The sequence below is a fragment of the Pinus tabuliformis genome, chromosome X (genome assembly GCF_031772625.1).
Source record: "Pinus tabuliformis cultivar Carrire ecotype Pingquan chromosome X, CPIR1, whole genome shotgun sequence".
Taxonomy (NCBI): Eukaryota; Viridiplantae; Streptophyta; class Pinopsida; order Pinales; family Pinaceae; genus Pinus; species Pinus tabuliformis.
The window spans coordinates 284,640,314-284,657,897 of record NC_142308.1 but is presented as its reverse complement, the minus strand read 5'-3'; the positions used below and the strand labels follow the sequence as shown (position 1 = coordinate 284,657,897).

The window sequence follows — 17,584 nt, the reverse complement described above, 5'->3', positions numbered from 1 at the left end:
GTAAGGATGTACTCGCCTGAAATCCTTCTCATCCAGGAGAAAAAACTGGAGGACCTTCTACTCCTCCAAGCAAGCAAAGCATTCTGGCATAAAGGCCAAGGGAGAGCAGTCAACGCTAGAGGCGCCTCTGGAGGGATTGCCTCCTTTTGGGACAGCTCCAAATATGATCTGATTCACGAAGAATGTTGCCCCCATTAGCTACTCACTAAGCTCCTCCATAAAGAATTTGACCACCAAGTAAGTATGTTCAATCTTTATGCTCCGGTCTTACCATCTGAGAAAAAAAATTGTTGGGACTCACTCCAGTCCTATATTTTCTTGCACAACCCAGAAAATATTATTATTTCAGGTGATTTGAATGTTACGCTAGCTGCAGAATAGAAAAAGGGGGGCTCGCTAGTCAGGGACCCAGCTATAGAATGGGTTGAAGACCTCATTTTAGATTGGGAATTGGAGGATATCAAGCCCACATCTAGGAAATTCACCTGGTCAGACAAAAGGATAGGCCTCGGCCACATTGCTGCTCATCTGGATAGATTTCTAGTCCAATCCTCCTTCTTTACTTGTGGTCTAATGGCCACCTCTAAAATTCTTCCGAGCTACACCTCTGACCATAAACCCATTCTGCGTGAGCTCTCCTTGGATGGAAATCTTGGCCCCATTCCATTTAGATTCATCAAGAAGGATTCCAGGAGGTGGTCTCCGAGGCCTGGAACCAGCAAGTTCATGAAGGATCCCCTTTCTTTGTGTGGGAAGAAAAAATGAGGAGACTTAAAAGGGAGCTCAAGGAGTGGGCTAAAAGGTTGAGAATGCCTACCGCCAAAAGAAAGGGGATGGATGACAGTTTAGTAGGCCATCAATTAACAATGGAGAATTCTAATGTAACTCAAATCCTTCTTCAAAAATAAGTAGAGCTACAAAAATATCTCCATAGAGCAAGTAGGGATGAAGAAGAGTTCTGGAGATAGAAGTCCAGAAATCTTTGGTTACAGGCCGGAGACAAAAATACCAGCTACTTCCATAAGCAAGCTAAAGCACAGAAGCACTTCAAAACAGTAAATGCAATTCACTATCAAAACACTGTGGTTAAAGATTCTGAAGGCATAAAGTGAGCAGCCCACTCCTTCAAAGATCTTTACTCTGCCCCGGAAGACCCTCCTATCAATTCTCAAGCCTATCCGATTGATCTTATTCCTCACTGTGTTTAAGATTCTGACAATATTATGCTGATTGCTCTGATCAATATGAATGAGATTAAAGAAGATTTGGATTGCATGGATCCAGATAAAGCCCCGAACCCTGATGGGTTCACTACAAGGTTCTACCTAACTCGCTAGCCTACAATTAGAAAAAAACTTTTGAGAATGATCAGTAAATCTTAGACCTGCACCAAGATTGGAGGCAGTACCAACTCGGCCTTCCTTGCCTTGATTCTAAAAGACAAAGGCGCCACCAATTTCAGTGGATTCAGGCATATCTCTTTGTGTAATACAAGTTATAAGTTGATTACAAAAATAATAGCCAACCGTATTAAGAAAATTCTGCCGATCATCATCCCTGAAAACCAAGGAGGATTCATAAAAGGGAGAAAGATTCTTGACAATATTGTGCTGGTGCAAGAAGCAATTCATTCAAGCTGTCATCGAAAAGAGAAAGGCATGGTTATTAAGCTAGATTTGACAAATGCCTTTGACATGGTGAGACATGATTTCCTGTTTTCTGTGATGGAGAAATTTGGCTTCTCAAAAGTTCTCATAACTTGGGTGAAAGCCTGCATTGCCTCCCCTTGGATAGAACCTTTGGTTAATGGTCGTTCAACGGAATTTTTCCAGGCCTCGAGGGGGCTAAGACAAGGTTGCCCTTTGTCCCCACTTCTTTATGCCATTCAAGCTTCGGTGCTCAGCTTCCAGCTAGACTACCATAGTTAAATCTCTACCATCCACTCAATAATTATTAATAATTAAATTAAAATTATGCAAGCCCTATTACTAAGTAGACATGTTAATAAATCTTTAGGATCACATAAGATCCATAAGATATGGATCATAGAAGCCTGAATTCAGTTATAAATATATTGTTTAATATATATAATTTATTTGAAAGCTTTAACCCTTACATGTAAACAAATTCTTAAAAATAGAGGAATATAGGATAATTATATAATTAATATTAGTATATTATTTTTCATTTTTTACCATTATAATCCAACCATTAGGAATTAATTTTCTCTTCTTCTTTACATTATTATTTTCATATTGACATCAAATTTTTCATCTTTTCTCATATTCTTTACACTATTATTTTGATGCTGAGATCATATCTTTTATCTTAGTCATGACGATTAGACACACTAGCTAGCTTAAAATGAGTGGAGCTAGCAATCTGAATGTGATTTTTTTACCAAAATACTTTTTTTTATTACAATAAGGATCACATAAGCCTAAATTTAGAAAATATATGATGTTGAAAACTGAATATATGCTTAGACGTTTTTGTCTTAGAATACAAAACCGGAAACGAGGATTGATTTTTCATTTATTCCTTTTAATGTTACATTCTTATAAATACCCAATTCATTAACCCTAAAATACAACATAATCTTAGTTCCCTTTACCAAATTTACAAAATATCATGGAAAAAAAACCATGCACAAAATAATGGGTAGGTCCCCATAATTTTTTTTAGTGCACTGGTGTAGGGGCTACCCCCTCTTGCAAACCGCTCAGCAAGAGGGTTGCTACCCCCTACTATGCCTAGCCAAACACCCTATGATGCCCAACGCAGCGTAATAAGGCTTGAAGCTAGTCATACAAAAAATATAATACTTACTTGACATAATTCAGAGAATTAGTATATAAATTTCAAAATATCAAAAAATTTTAAATAAATTAAAAACATATATAATGTTATGGCAAATTTAAGTAAAAAAATATATATTAATAAATATTATAAAACATTTTTATTTTAATATTTCAATAGATTGTCTCGAATGGGGGTGAGGAACCCAACGCATGAAGCATCACTTGGATCATGTTTGTAAACAATTGGCATAAGGGTGGAGGGACGACATCCCCGCCCTCTCAAATCACCTCGTGTACGGGGGATAGTTACGGCATCCATGTGAAATAACTTAGTGCCTCGACTAGTGCAGGAGGCAATGATCTAAAGCACATGATGAGTTATCGAAAATTCATTTGTGTTGGAGTTTCAATACGGTTTCACGTTCCCTATTGGTATTCTTCTCACCGATGAAGGAAGTGTCGTCGGTTTTTTAGGGCATGGTGGCAACCTTGGAGTTTCTTCTGAGACTCTTGGCTCTGCAGGATAGTATCCTTCCTGTTCCAGTGGTGGTATCCCATGTTTTTTTGCACATTCAGAGTGTGATTTTCAGAGGAGACAAATAGTTTTTATTTCTGGTTCATCAGGAAATTAGAAGTTGTGGGTTGTTGGTTTTTTGGAGGTTGATGGAGGTGGTATAGGTGGTGGTGCCTCTGGGGGTGGTGGCGGCTTTATGTGACATAGGGGAATACCCCAATATACCCACAGTATGCATATACAATGCATAATCTCATTGATCCCAAGAATTACAATGATGCAAAATTGGTCCCAAACTTTCATAAGCTAAGGTTAAGGCCCTTCATTTACTCCTCATGTCGTAACATTTTTTTAGACTTTCTATAGTCTAATCCTTCCTTAATCTTCTATCGAAACTCTATAGTCAACCCTTCATTAAACTCAACCCAATCCTTAAGCTTGCACATATATAACCAACCCCACTATATAGCTATGGTTATTCTCCTATTCCTCGATCTTCGCATATTACTCGATGCCTCCCTTTATCGCAATCATAATCTTTCTCCACCGTTAGAACATACCTTTGGAACTCTTCACTGGCAATATGCGACTGCCTTCCCATCGTTGATCTCATTCTCACATCAATAGCTATCGCGATATCGCATCAAGCCATCCTGTGCCTCCATTGCCTCTCGCATGTGATATGCGATTATAACTGGACTTGAAATAACTTAAAGTTGCACCTATAACCTCTTCAAGTCCACTCTCCACAATTCTTTATCGCGATCCTTCTCCACCATCGATCTTGTCCTCGATCCGACAGTTGATGTCTTTTCCTGATCACCAAGCTAGCCCGACGCTCTGTGACCGTTGATCTAGATCTGCTTGATCTGCTGGTCCAAAACGATATCGGTTGGAACATTTACGCGAGGTTTAACGCCTTTTCCGGACCCGATGGGAATTATAAACTTTCAATCTATAGAAGTTCGGGTCCGTCCCTGCCATTAAAGCCTGATCTCTTTACGGCCCGATTTCCGCTGGATGACGAGGTCTTTAAATCCTACGGTCCATATTGATTCTTGTCTTCTCTTTCCACCAATACTTAGATTGAATCTTCGCCATTCATTTCTTAGCGCTATCTTATGACTTAATCATGGCCACCTTTCACGTACAAATCTTGTCCGTTGATCTTCTAGATCTAATGGCTACTGTGCATCAACACTTCACTTCTTTGCTCTTCTCTTCCCTTGGGCTTCTATGCTAAATCTTTAATTTTTTCTATGGATTTGGGTTTCTTCAGGGTTTTGTTCCTTCTGATGTTCCACTGTGCGACTCCCTCCTGAGCTTAAATCTACGAGTTTTTAACACAGCCACTCCAGAATCTTGACTGTGATCATTCGAATGGATCCAAATGATCCATTAGGATTCTTCATATCGTTCTTCTTTCTCTGTATCTCTCTTATGGTCCTGCTGAACTCCACCTGCGTATATATATGATACAGAATCTCTAATTCACACAGATTACAATTAACCTATTCCAACACACACATAACTCATAATTGAGATGTTTGTATTAATAAACATGTATTTACATAGAGAGTTCCTTCTCAGCCTAATCTTCTATATCAATGTCCTTTCTTCTCCTCTTGCCTGTAGGCTTACAGTCTGAGTGACTGACTCACTAGCTACACTATAGCTACTAACTAACTATTGACTGACTCGTTCTTGCCTTTTAGGATTACCTTTATACAAAACAGTTATGTTGAACTAATCCTAGTTCAAATCCTTAATCTACTGAACTAACTCCTCAATATTCTCTAAGTCCACTTTTAAATCCTACTTATCCCTAAGAGTCCTCTCTACTTCCTCGAATCATGAGGCCAATACGAGTTACAATTGATTTCTAAATCTCTCATCAGCATTAACCACTTATGTTCTCCTAAACTTGAGACCATTTACAAATATCCTCACACTTATCTAATTAATTCCTACTTTAACCACTCAAAACATTAATAACTACATATATAGGAATCCAACTTCCTTGAAACACAAGACCCCCTATGTCTACTAAAATACAATGATAGTTTTGAGCTAATGCTCCGGCATCAGACTCCCAAAGTAGAAAACATTCATGATCTCCTAATCATGTGTCTTCATGTGTTTATAAGAAACCTCGAGGGTCCCAAACTTTAGTTTGTAGTTGTCTGAGTGCTTTGCACCTTTGTTGTTATTGTATGACACCTGTCTTTTGTTTCATCTTCCTCTCCTTGTAAATCAGTTTAAAGTTCTGATTGATCATTCTTCCAGTTGTTGTCAACCTCCTCCATATGGACTGCTTCATCATTAACTGCCATAACTCTTCAATCTCCATCTCTAGCATATCTTTGGGTTGGTACATATTCTTCCATTTACTGTTACCTCTTTCTTTCTACTTCAGGTTGTTGTTGCTGCCCACTAACTCTTCAAATTTCTATTTATTATGTTCTCTTTGAAGTTGTCGGATTCTTATTGCCACCCTTTCATCCTTACCCTCTTTCATGATTATCTATTTCTACATTAAATCTTGACTTTCCATTATTCTCTCTAGTAATCTAACATCTTTGTTCCACGTATTAAATACTTCCACATAATCTTCCTCTTTCATTTTTATTTGGTTGCTCATCTTTGCCAAATTTTCTCCACCATCTGCAACTAAACCTACACTTACAAAACAATTATTAAAATAAAAAACATAAGGCCTCAGTGCCTCTTCTTCCTTTAACAACACATCAATATGCTGTTATGATTTCTCCTCCTCTATCAGCACATCAATATGTTGATTTGAATTCTCAAAAGAATTCATGAGACTATCAGTTAGTCTCTCCTCCATACCCTTTTCTTCAATGATATCTCTCTGCTCTAGTTCAGAATAATGAACTCCTCCTTATGTGATGTCAGTTTGTTGAACTTCCATTACCATCTCATTTTCTTTATGATTGTCATTCATGACAATTTCTTTGTCTTCCCTTTTTAGCAATCTATCGTGAGTATATATCCTCTACTTTTCCAACTCTCTTCTTTGAATGTCTAATTTTCCATATAACTCAATAACTTCAATTGGAGTGGAATTTGGAAATTTCACACAATTTTCCATACCTTCTTTTGTTATTGAAAAATCATCAGATGTCCTTTCTCCCTTTGCTAAATATTTTGCATAGACTTCTTCTTTCTTAACATCTTTCAGTAGATGTCCTTCTTCTTCAATACATTTTTCCTTGCTGTCCCTTTGTAACTCTTCTTCCAGAGCTATCCTTGTCTCATCATCTGCATTAATATTCTCCTGCATTTGTTCTTCATCAACAACATTAATCAAATTCATTTGATTACCTTTCTGAGACAATATTCCTTCACTATTTATCAGAATAATATCGTGATCTTCCATCTCTATGACAGCTTGCATAGACTCTTCCTGTTGTATCCAGTCAAATTCTTCCTTTTCTTAGAAGGTTTCTTTGTCACCTTTTATTCCTAGATCTTCATCTATTCTAAAGACATCTTCAAAAGGTTTCTCTTCTTCTGCAGTACCTGCAATCATATACAAATTATCAGTTGTAAAATCACAAGACCTTGTGGTCTCACTTGATGCTTCAGTCATCATATTTCCTTGTTGTTCTGAATCCTTCATATGATTCATAAGATCTTCCATAGATCTCTAATCTTCATCTTCACCTAGAATTTCACCTTATTCTGTTTTACAAATGGACTCTTCCATTTCCAACTCAGCTTCTCTGAGTTCTTCCATCATGCTCTTCACTTCCCTCTACTACAGTCTTCTCTGTAACTTAGGCCAATTCATTGTCTTTTTCCTCAAGGCCCAACCTTGTCTTTGGCTTTCCTCAAGTATCCTTCTTAATGCATCAAGTTGTTCTTTTAACTCCACAATCTCCTTGTCATGTTCCTCTTGACTCATCTTCTTTCCATTTGCCTTGGCATTCTCCTTCTTCACTTTTCTTCTATTGTGGTCTTCTTCAGAACCTCTGTTATCTCTGTTATGACTGTCAATAGCCATATTCTTCTCTATCGTCATGAGTGCTTCACTCACTTACTATGAGTTGCATTAAAGCCTCTGCAACAACAAGTCCTCCTTGCTGCCACTTACCTCACCAAGCTTTCCTCTATACTTGGTCTCTTGGCAAGCACTTGGTTCTCTATTCTCTGGAACCTCTTTTGATCACTTCTCTCTTCTCCTTCTAGGCTTCAACTCATCTGCACCTTTAAGAACACAACTGTCCTCTTGTACTTCAATCACTAATAATTTACTAGGTTCTGACCACCTCTTCTTTCACATAGAAAGTCTTACCAGCTTTCTTCATTCCTTAGAAATTATACCCACATCCTTTATGGAATTGCCTTTGTGAGCTGCAACAATACCTCTGCAGTAACAAGTCTCCTTCTTGCTTCATATGCCTCTTTAAGCTTCTCTGCTCTGAGCTCAGCCTTTTGGCATTTCTCAGGTTCTTTCTTCTGGAACCAATTGAGCACTCTTTGCTCTAGGTTGCTGCAATCTTCTCACCTTCCTTTGCTATGACCTGTGTATCAATGTTATTCAAACGAAAGATCATTCCCGAGCTTTCAAAAGATTGATTCTCAACTTCCTTCTGAGGACACCCTTATCCTCTCTGTCCGATCTTCAATTGGATTCCTCAGGTTCACTGCCACTGCATGGCTTCACAAGCAGTCTCCATCCATTCTTCATATTTGAGAGAGCCTCCATTTTCCTCAATGAAAACAACCATCACTATGTTTTCTTTATGCTTCTGCAATCTCTTCTTCAGAGTATCACTTACTCTCATCGTATCTCATTCCTTCTACTTATCAGATTCACATAACCTGACCTCCTCTTTCTTTTGGCAGTCACTCTTATATTCTGCACAATTCTACTTTAATACAAAGGAGCTTTAACTTGGCTCCGATACCACAAATAACGCAGGGGAATACCCCGCTATACCCACATTATGCATATACAATGCATAGTCTCATTCATCCCAAGAATTACAATTATGGCAAATCGGTCCCAAACTTTCATAAGCTAAGGTTAAGGCCCTTCATTTACTCCTCATGTCCTAATATTTTTTTACACTTTCTATAGTCTAATCCTTCCTTAATCTTCTATCGGAACTCTATACTCAACCCAATCCTTAATCTTGCACATATATAACCAACTCCAGTCTATAACTATGGTTATTTTCCTTTTCCTCGGTCTTCGCACATTACCTGATGCCTCCGTTTATCACAATCCCAATCTTTGTCCACCATTAGAACATACCTTCTGAACTCTTGAGTCGCGATATGCGACTAGCTTTTTGTCGTTGATCTCATTCTCGCATCAACGACTATCGCGATATTGCATCAAGCCATCTTGTGCCTCCATTGCCTCTCGCATGTGATATGCGATTATAACTAGACTTCAAATAACTTAAAGCACACCTATAACCTCTTCGAGTCTGCTCTCCACAATTCTTTCTCGCAATCCTTCTCCACCGTAAATCTTGTCATCGATCTGACGGTTGATGTCTTTTCCCGATCACCAAGCTAGCTTGATGCTTTGTGACCATTGATCTAGATCATCTTGATCTGACATTCCAAAACGATATCGGGTGGCACGTTTATGCGTGGTTTAATGCCTTTTCCGGACCCGATGGGAATTATAAACCCTCAATCTATAGAAGTTTGGGTCCGTCCCTGCCATTAAATCCTGATCTCTTTATAGCCTAATATCCATTGGATGACGAGGTGTTTAAATCCTATGGTCTAGATCGATTCTTGCCTTCTCTTTCCACCAATACATAGATTGAATCTCTGCCATTCATTTCTTAGCTCTATCTTATGACTTAATCCTGGCCGCCTATCACGAAAAAATCTTGTCTGTTGATCTTCTAGATCCAACGGCTACTGTGCATCAACACTTCACTTCTTCGCTCTTCTCTTCACTTGGGCTTCTACGCCAATTCTTTAATGTTTTCTATGGATTTTGGTTTCTTCAGGGTTTTGTTCCTTCTACTGTTCTACTGCGCGACTCCCTCCCGAGCTTAACTCTGCGAGTTTTTAACACAGCCACTCCAGAATCTTGACTGTGATTGTATGAATGGATCCAAACAATCCATTAGGATTCTTAATATCGTTCTTCTTTCTCTGTATCTCGCCTCTAGTTCTGCTGAACTCCACCTGCATATATATATGATACAGAATCTCTAATTCACACACAGATTACAATTAACTTATTCCAACACACACATAACTCAAAGTTGAGTTGTTTGTATTAATAAACATGTATTTACATAGAGAATTCCTTATCGGCCTGATCTTCTATATCAGTGGCCTTTCTTCTCCTCCTGCACGTAGGCTTACAATATGGCTGACTGACTCACTAGCTACCCTCTAGCTACCCTCTAGCTACTGAATAACTACTGACTGACTCATTCTCGCCTTTTAGGCTTACCTTTATACAAAACGGTTCTGTTGAACTAATTCTAGTTCAGATCCTTAATCTGCTGAACTAACTCCTCAATATTCTCTAAGTCTACTTTTAACTCCTACTTATCCCTAAGAGTCCTCTCTAGTTCCTCGAATCATGAGGCCAATAAGAGTTACAATTGATTTCTAACTGTCTCATAAACCACTCATGTTCTCCCACACTTGAGACCATTTACAAATATGCTCACACTTATCTAATTAATTCCTACTTTAACCACTCAAAACATTAATAACTACATATAAAGGAATCCAACTTCCTTGAAACACAAGACCCCCTATGTCTACTAAAATACAATGATATTTTCGAGCTAATGCTCCTGCATCATTATGTGTGGTTCTCCTTCGTAGGTTGTTGGGCCGATAATTAGATCATTTCGCTTCTTAGTGTATGGTTTTATGTGTTTTCTAGGGCGAAGGGAGTCGTGTCCTTGATAGTTGCCATGGTTTCATGTTGTTGATGCAGTTTGGGAGGCGCTCCTTAGAGTGCTTTGAGTAGGGTCGACTATTAGTTGACCCTTCTTCTTTGGAATTTTCAAAAATACAGTGAGTTTATGTGTCAGAGTCTAGGGTGGCAAGATTTGTGGGGTGGCGGAAATTTGGTACGTGTGTGTCACTGCTTCGGGGATGAAAGTGATAGCTCTGAGCCGTGCCTGGGTGGTTGGTGGCTTTAGCCTTGGGCGAGGTTGGCCTAGTGGTTAGGTGTCAGGCGTGTTTGGAAGGTTGTGGGTGGTTCCTGCGTTCTTGAATCCAATATCGACATTGTCGTTTCGGGTATAGCTAGTATGTGCCCATCTCCGCGGCGAGGGAAGTCCTTCCTCTAAGCAAAGCCTGGCTCAACTCAATGTGGGGACCGAGAAGTGCAAATATACTCTTTGGACCTGGGAGTGGAGGCGTCAGGGGCTTGCTCGGGTGGTTAGACAACGGGGCGGTCCCGACGGAGGATGGTTGGTGTGCGAGGTGGTCATGGAGGTGGCGACTCGGTGACGCGGTGTGTGGGGCCGTTGCAACAACCACAATGGAGCGGTGGCGTGTGGCGTGGTGGCATAGAAAGGCACAGGTCTGTAGGGTGTTCAGAACCTGTTCTGAGGGTAATTCAACATTGTTGTCTGGAGAATTGTTGCGAGCTGATACAATCCTTGATGGAGCAGTTGGAAATAGTTGAACGGATCTGAAGAGAGGAGTATGTTGAATTGGAAGCCACCTTGGACAGAATGCAGTACTTCGAGTGCCAAGTTTGAGATCGAGGGATGGTGGTCTAGCATGAACAAAACCTGCTAATCGGAGAAGGTGGAGAAGATGGAGTCTTAGATGGCTCACCTCGAAGGGCATGCCCAATGCTCCTTTCGCCATCCACCTCCTTGTGGGACAACCCCGAACAACCCAACTTCCATCACGTTGGATGACTAGCATGACTATAGGTGTTCTCTTCGTGTTACTTGTCTTTTGGTGTTTCTGGCGTTCTTAGTTATGGACATTGTTCTTAGTCTCCTTTTTATTTTTTTTATTTTCATATGTTGCAAACGGTGGTCAACAAACTTGGTCGGAATGAGACCGCTTGTTTTGTTAATCCTGATGTATAACTTTTTTAACTATCGTGATGTACATCTTTTTTTACGAACAAATAGAATTTCAACTTAAAAAATATAAAAAAAATCAATAAATTGAATTAAATAATTTTGAAGATATGTGTGATGAAAATTTCTACTAATATTAACCACAATGCAATTTCATAAATATATTTTTAAATCTTTTTATTATAAATTTAATTAGAATTTTATATCTTTTTTATAAAATGTATTCAAATGCTTGAATTTAATTTTTTTTAAATTATTATATACCTAATTTAATAATGTTTGGATATTAAATTTTTAAATAGATGATTTATTTATGAAAAATTATAATTACACTAAAATATAAAATTATGTTATTAGTAAAAATATTATTTCTTATGATTGATAAACGAAGCATTCAATATATTTAAAAAATTTATATCTTGAATTCTAATGACAAGATGAAGTCCCTCTATCAATCAACACAATCTCCTTAAAACGTTACTAGTATTCAATTAATAAAAACATACTTTTAATTAGTTGTTAAGTATTATTAAATAACTTTTATAATTAATATAATGTTCCTGACTGAGGTTCGACATGTATATATAAACATCTACATGTATATATAAATGTAGAATAATTATATTGACATATGCTGAACATTAAGATTACTGTATCAATTTATATCTCTGAACTCCAATATCAAATATATCAACTGAAATTCATTAAAACATCTAAGTAATAATTTTAAAAGCTGATGGGTGCGAGTGATAAGTGTTGATTTGCGAATGGAAATTTCCGAATTTATTCCTATTTCACATCCGAAAAGTAATTTTTCTAGTTGGAGCAAAATATACGTTTCTTTCGGACTTGTAATGTCGCGACCGACGAGCATTCAAACCGAATCTTCGTCATTCATATCTGTAGAATCACGGCCTTCTCGACGTAAAGCAAAGTCAATGCGTAAAGGAGAACACGTCAAATACTGAATTCACTCGTTTATCCGATCTCCGGCTTTGACAAAGTCTAAATACCGGATTACATCGTAGTCCTGAGCCTATATATGCATTCGACCTAAAAGGGATAACCAGATGTGGTATTGAATCTCCAGATGGAAGCCCAGATGCTGGCAGTTTTGATGATTTTCTGTACTTTATTCTGTAATACTGGGAACTTGTGTCGTGCAGCCCACAGCGACAGCGAGGTTAGTATAGGCGTGCTGTTGAACTACAACTCTTGGGTCGGAAAAGTAGCCAAAATAGCCCTCGAAATAGCGCAGGACGACATTAATAACGACACCCAGCTACTCAACGGCTCTCGCCTGGTTCTTATGTTCCGTGACACGGGTGGTGATGCTATTCAGGGTGCTTCTGCGGGTAATTTAAATCACTTCGCTGTTTTCAATCGTGGGTTTTTTTTTAAATATAGATAGAAAACCACCCTGTTTGTCAATTTTTTTATAATGAAGGAATGATTCTCCGTCCATGGGAGAGAGCCACTGCCCTGAGAAGGTATGTGGATTCAAAAGATATAATCAGTACAGAAGGTCAAGAGCAGACGAAGGAATTCAAAATTCACCAAAATAATGAATCTATATAGTCATTCGCTTAATTATTTTCTTTAATTTCTTCTATGATCTCCTTTCTCGGCGGTTTGATATTAATTAATTTTTACGTTTTTGTAAATTAGCTCTTGATTTGCTCGAAAACGAAGTGGTTGCAATAATTGGACCACAGGCGTCAGAAGTTGCAGAATTCATATTGCATCTGGGAGATGCAGCTAAAGTCCCAATTGTTTCCTTCTCCGTTACTAGTCCGTTGCTCTCCAACCATAAATTTCCATATTTTGTTCGCATGGCACATAGTGATGCCTTGCAAATGAAGCCCATTGCAGCCCTGGCTCAGGCCTTTGGCTGGAGAAGAGTTACAGCTATTTATTCCGATGATGAATTCGGTAGCGGTGCAGTCGCCTCATTGAGTGATTCTCTTAGGGATGTTGGATCCGAATTAGCATATAGAACAGTCATATCGCTAACCGCGGACGAGGTTGCCATAGAGAAGGAGCTATACAAATTAATGACAAAGGAATCGAGAGTTTTCGTTTCCTATATTCAGTCTGTCGATCTTTCCTCAAAATTATTGATGAAAGCCCATGAAATAGGAATGATGGATAGTGGTTATGTCTGGATAACCACAGATGAATTTACCAGCCTTTGGGATGTTCTGTTAAATGATTCTTCCATGGAATACATGCAAGGCCTTTTGGGAGTCAAAACTTATATCCAGAATTCCAACAAGTTTGGAGATTTCCGTCGAAGGTGGAAACGCCAATTTAGACTTGAATACCCTGATGAAGAAAAGGCTGAACTAAATGTCTACGGCTTATTTGCATACGATGCCGTCTGGATGATAACTCGGGCAATTGGGAGTTTAGGAAACACAAGCTTTAATTTCATGAAGCCCATAAGTTCTTCGCCAAGTTTTACACAACCTAAGGTCTTTCAGGAAGGTCCACAGTTGTTGACAGAGCTCCTCAAGACAGACTTTAGCAGTGTGAGCGGAGTTGTTCAGCTAAACGACGGAGAAATTGCCGGTTCTACTTATGAGATCGCGAATGTTATGGGTAATGGCTTCAGTGTAGTTGGCTATTGGAATAATGGATCTCAGCTCTCGAAACAACTTCCCTCTGGTGCATCCTCGCTGTCCAGCCACAATAATAGTATCGGCGATCTTAAAACTGTCATTTGGCCGGGTAGATCTATAGAAGTGCCTCGTGGTTGGGAACAACCTACTAGTGGCAAGAGATTGAAAATTGGAGTTCCCATAAAAGAAGCATTCCCTGAATTTGTCACGGTTGCATTTGATAGTAGCGGTAACCGAACAAGCGTTACTGGTTTCTGTATAGACGTATTTGAGGCGGTTGTGAATAGGCTGGATTATGCACTGCCTTACGATCTCATTCCATACGAGAAGAAAAACCGTACACACTACTATGATGACCTTGTCAATCAAGTTTATCTCAAGGTACCTTCTATATTCCGTTGAATTATGTTAGATTTATAATTCTTGTGATTAGCAAGAATTCAACTCCTATCGATATTGATTTCAAGATTTGCTGGCAGAAATTTGATGCAGTTGTGGGAGATATCACAATTTTTGCTAACCGAAGTAATTATGTCGATTTCACACAACCATTCACGCAATCAGGTCTTGTGATGGTAGTCCCTGTCAAGGCAGACGAAGCAAATAACGCTTGGGCGTTCATGCTGCCTTTTACTCCAGGCATGTGGTTCACAACAGGGGCATTTTTCATATTCACAGGAACCGTCATATGGTTATTTGAGCACAGGGTAAATCCTGAGTTCAGAGGAAAACCAGGACACCAAGTGGTGACTCTACTCTGGTATTGTTCCAACAATAATTTACTCTAAATACTTATCCATGTTCTGCGGACAGTTTTATTTATGTTCGTGGTGTTTAAAATCTCCAATAAGCTGACTTTTCTTCTTTTCCATTTGCCCTGCTGTTCCAGGTTTTCGTTCTCGACGATGGTTTTCTCTCACAGTAAGCGATTCTCCTTCCCTTTGAAATGCTTCGTTCTGTTCTCTGGTTTGAAAAATGAGAAAAACAGAATGTCACCATCTAGTATTTACATGGCTTTATATGAACTTCTCTATCCTTATCTATAAACTGTACTGCAGAGGAGACGTTAGTGAGCAGTTTATCTCGATTAGTGCTTGTAATCTGGCTATTCGTAGTTCTGATTATAACATCCAGCTATACGGCTAGCTTGACGTCGATTCTCACTGTACAAAAGTTGAATCCTGCTGTTAGAGATGTGAAATCTCTCCGCTCCAGTGGAGCGCCAGTAGGGTATCAGGAAGGCTCTTTTGTAGGTGAATACCTAAGAGAGCAGTTGAACATAGCCAACGAAAGTCTTAGAACATTTTCTTCAGCAGAGGAAGCTGGAGAGGCTCTTTCAAACGGTACAGTGGCTGCCATTTTCGACGAAATTCCTTATATCCGCATTTTTCTAGCTTCACAATGCGGATATACAATGGTTGGACCTATCTACAGGACAGGAGGTTTGGGCTTTGTAAGTTGCTTTAGATTTTCAATAATATGTCTAAATTCAAATGCATAAATTACTTCTGTATATGGGTAGTCTCTCACGATCATCACTTTTGCACAGGTATTCCCCAAGGGTTCTCCGCTGCTCTCTGATATTTCCAGGGCTGTTCTATCTCTTTCAGAGGACAAAGAAATGCAACAGATTGAAACCATGTGGTTTAATAACACGGCCTGCACAGATTCGGGAGCAAAAGTAGGTTCCAATAGGTTGAGCATGGGCAGTTTCTGGGGTCTCTACTTGATTACTGGATCGGTGTCATTGGTAGCTGTGACCATATTCTTTTTCCGTCTTCTCTGCAATTATATGAGAGATCCTAATGTTAAGGATGACAATAATAACGAGCTGGGTGAGCCCTCAACAGGGAAGTCATTGAAGAGGGCAATGAAAGCATTCATGGTGTATGCTGCCCAGAAGGAGACTTCAGCCTCGTCTCCCAAGACAAGAGTATCAGAAATTAGCCTGAGCCAGAGAAGCAGTCAATTCTCTCCGGCAAATTTCACAAATAGCCCTTCCGCTCCGGGAACTAGTCCTTTCAGGATCAGCATCAGAACCCTTTCCAGGAGAAGCTCCTTCCACTCCGGGAACTAGTCCTTTCAGCATCAGCAGGCTGTCCTCGATCATGACCATGTTGTCGATGTAGATGAAAACGAAACTGCACGCACTTCATCCTTCAAACACGCGGAGATGAGGAAACACTTTTGTATACTACCGTAACCTCGTTAATAATATTCGCGAATGGCATTATTCTGCACAGGCCATCATCTTTCAGAGTCAAAGATCTGATAATTTATAAAAACATAATTTATTTTTTAAATATGCAGCGGAGTTTGTTATCGCTGAGATATAAAAAAAAAAAGACTGTATAATAACGTTTTTCCGTTAGAAAGATGCTTAGAAATACACGTCGGTAAACATTTAATATTTAAACACCAGTTTAATTAAAAAATAATAAAGTTAAAAGTAATATAGCGATAAGGGAGATGTTGTAATATTAGTGTGTAAACATTTAATGTTGATTTAATGAATATTAAAAAATTAAAAATAATAATTTTTTCTTTTGGGTTATATTGTAATCTTTTTCGTAAATTTAAGTTAAAAATTATGTTTTATCAAAAATTAAAAAATAATTAGTTATGCTAAATTAATAGTGGTTGAAAGATTGTTGTTTTAATAAGATTTAATTGATAGTAAATATGTTATTTAAAAAAAATGGATAATTATTTTGCAAAATTTAAAAATAAAAAATTATTATGCATATTTTAACATCATGTATAAATATTGCAACCTTATCCATAAATAATGACATAAAATATATGACACTTATTTACATGAAATTGTAATCAGTAAAAGTTACAATGAAACTTTGGAATTATGGTCAATAATAATGTTCAATAAACAAATAAATTGTTAGAAACATCAGTAAAATCATTAAAAAGGACAATGAAATCATTGTTGGAATTTAATTCCAACTGCAACAATGAACAGTTGGACAAGAATCTGATCTGCAGTAAATACTCCAGCCTGTTCGATGCCTTAAAGTCAAGCCCGATATTTTTGCACATTAATATGCATTAAAGTTTCAATTGAATTCCCGTGCAGACAGCCGACTTGTTTTTTGATAAAAGCATTACCGCCTTGCTGCATTAAATACAGAGATAACATTAGAAGATATTTTGTAATATTTTATTGTTTTAATCAGATATGTTTTAGCATATAAATATCACACAACAGTTCTGTTTTGAGGTTAGCAGCGGATTGATAGAGAGTAGAGGAGAGCACGCAACAACGTGAAGATAATACTTGCCAGATAGTGAAACGCACTGCAGTGCACAACAGGAGTAGATGCAACAGCGCAGCAGAGAGCAGAAAAGAAAAAAATGCACAACAGTGCAGATATTTGAATGAAATTTGTTTAACAGATGTTTATTTGTGTGGAACAGAAGCGTTCCTTCGTGAATCTGTTTTGTAATAGAAGTTGTGAAATTCCCTCAGTATGAGGAAGAAAAATCTGTAACACTTAGTTTATTTTAATAAACGCAAGTTAATTTTTTCCTGTTGCTGTTACACCGTAACTCAAAAAAATATTTGACGTC

General features: G+C 38.3%; 1 protein-coding gene across 2 annotated transcripts; it reads left to right on the top strand.

Annotated features, from left to right (window-relative positions):
* Positions 1-12,466: 12,466 nt before the first annotated feature.
* Positions 12,467-16,295, top strand: LOC149139512 (glutamate receptor 2.7-like). Of its 2 annotated transcripts, none has more exons than XM_089447532.1 (6): positions 12,467-12,736; positions 13,050-14,383; positions 14,482-14,762; positions 14,892-14,923; positions 15,061-15,455; positions 15,552-16,295. In XM_089447532.1, exons 1-6 carry the CDS (start codon positions 12,472-12,474, stop codon positions 16,077-16,079), a joined length of 2,835 nt encoding a protein of 944 aa, XP_089303658.1. In that variant the 5' UTR covers positions 12,467-12,471; the 3' UTR covers positions 16,080-16,295. The 2 variants fall into 2 exon arrangements, with proteins under 2 accessions (XP_089303658.1, XP_089303659.1); XM_089447533.1 differs by having other exon boundaries at positions 15,061-15,444; positions 15,552-15,729.
* The last annotated feature ends 1,289 nt before the right edge of the window (positions 16,296-17,584 follow it).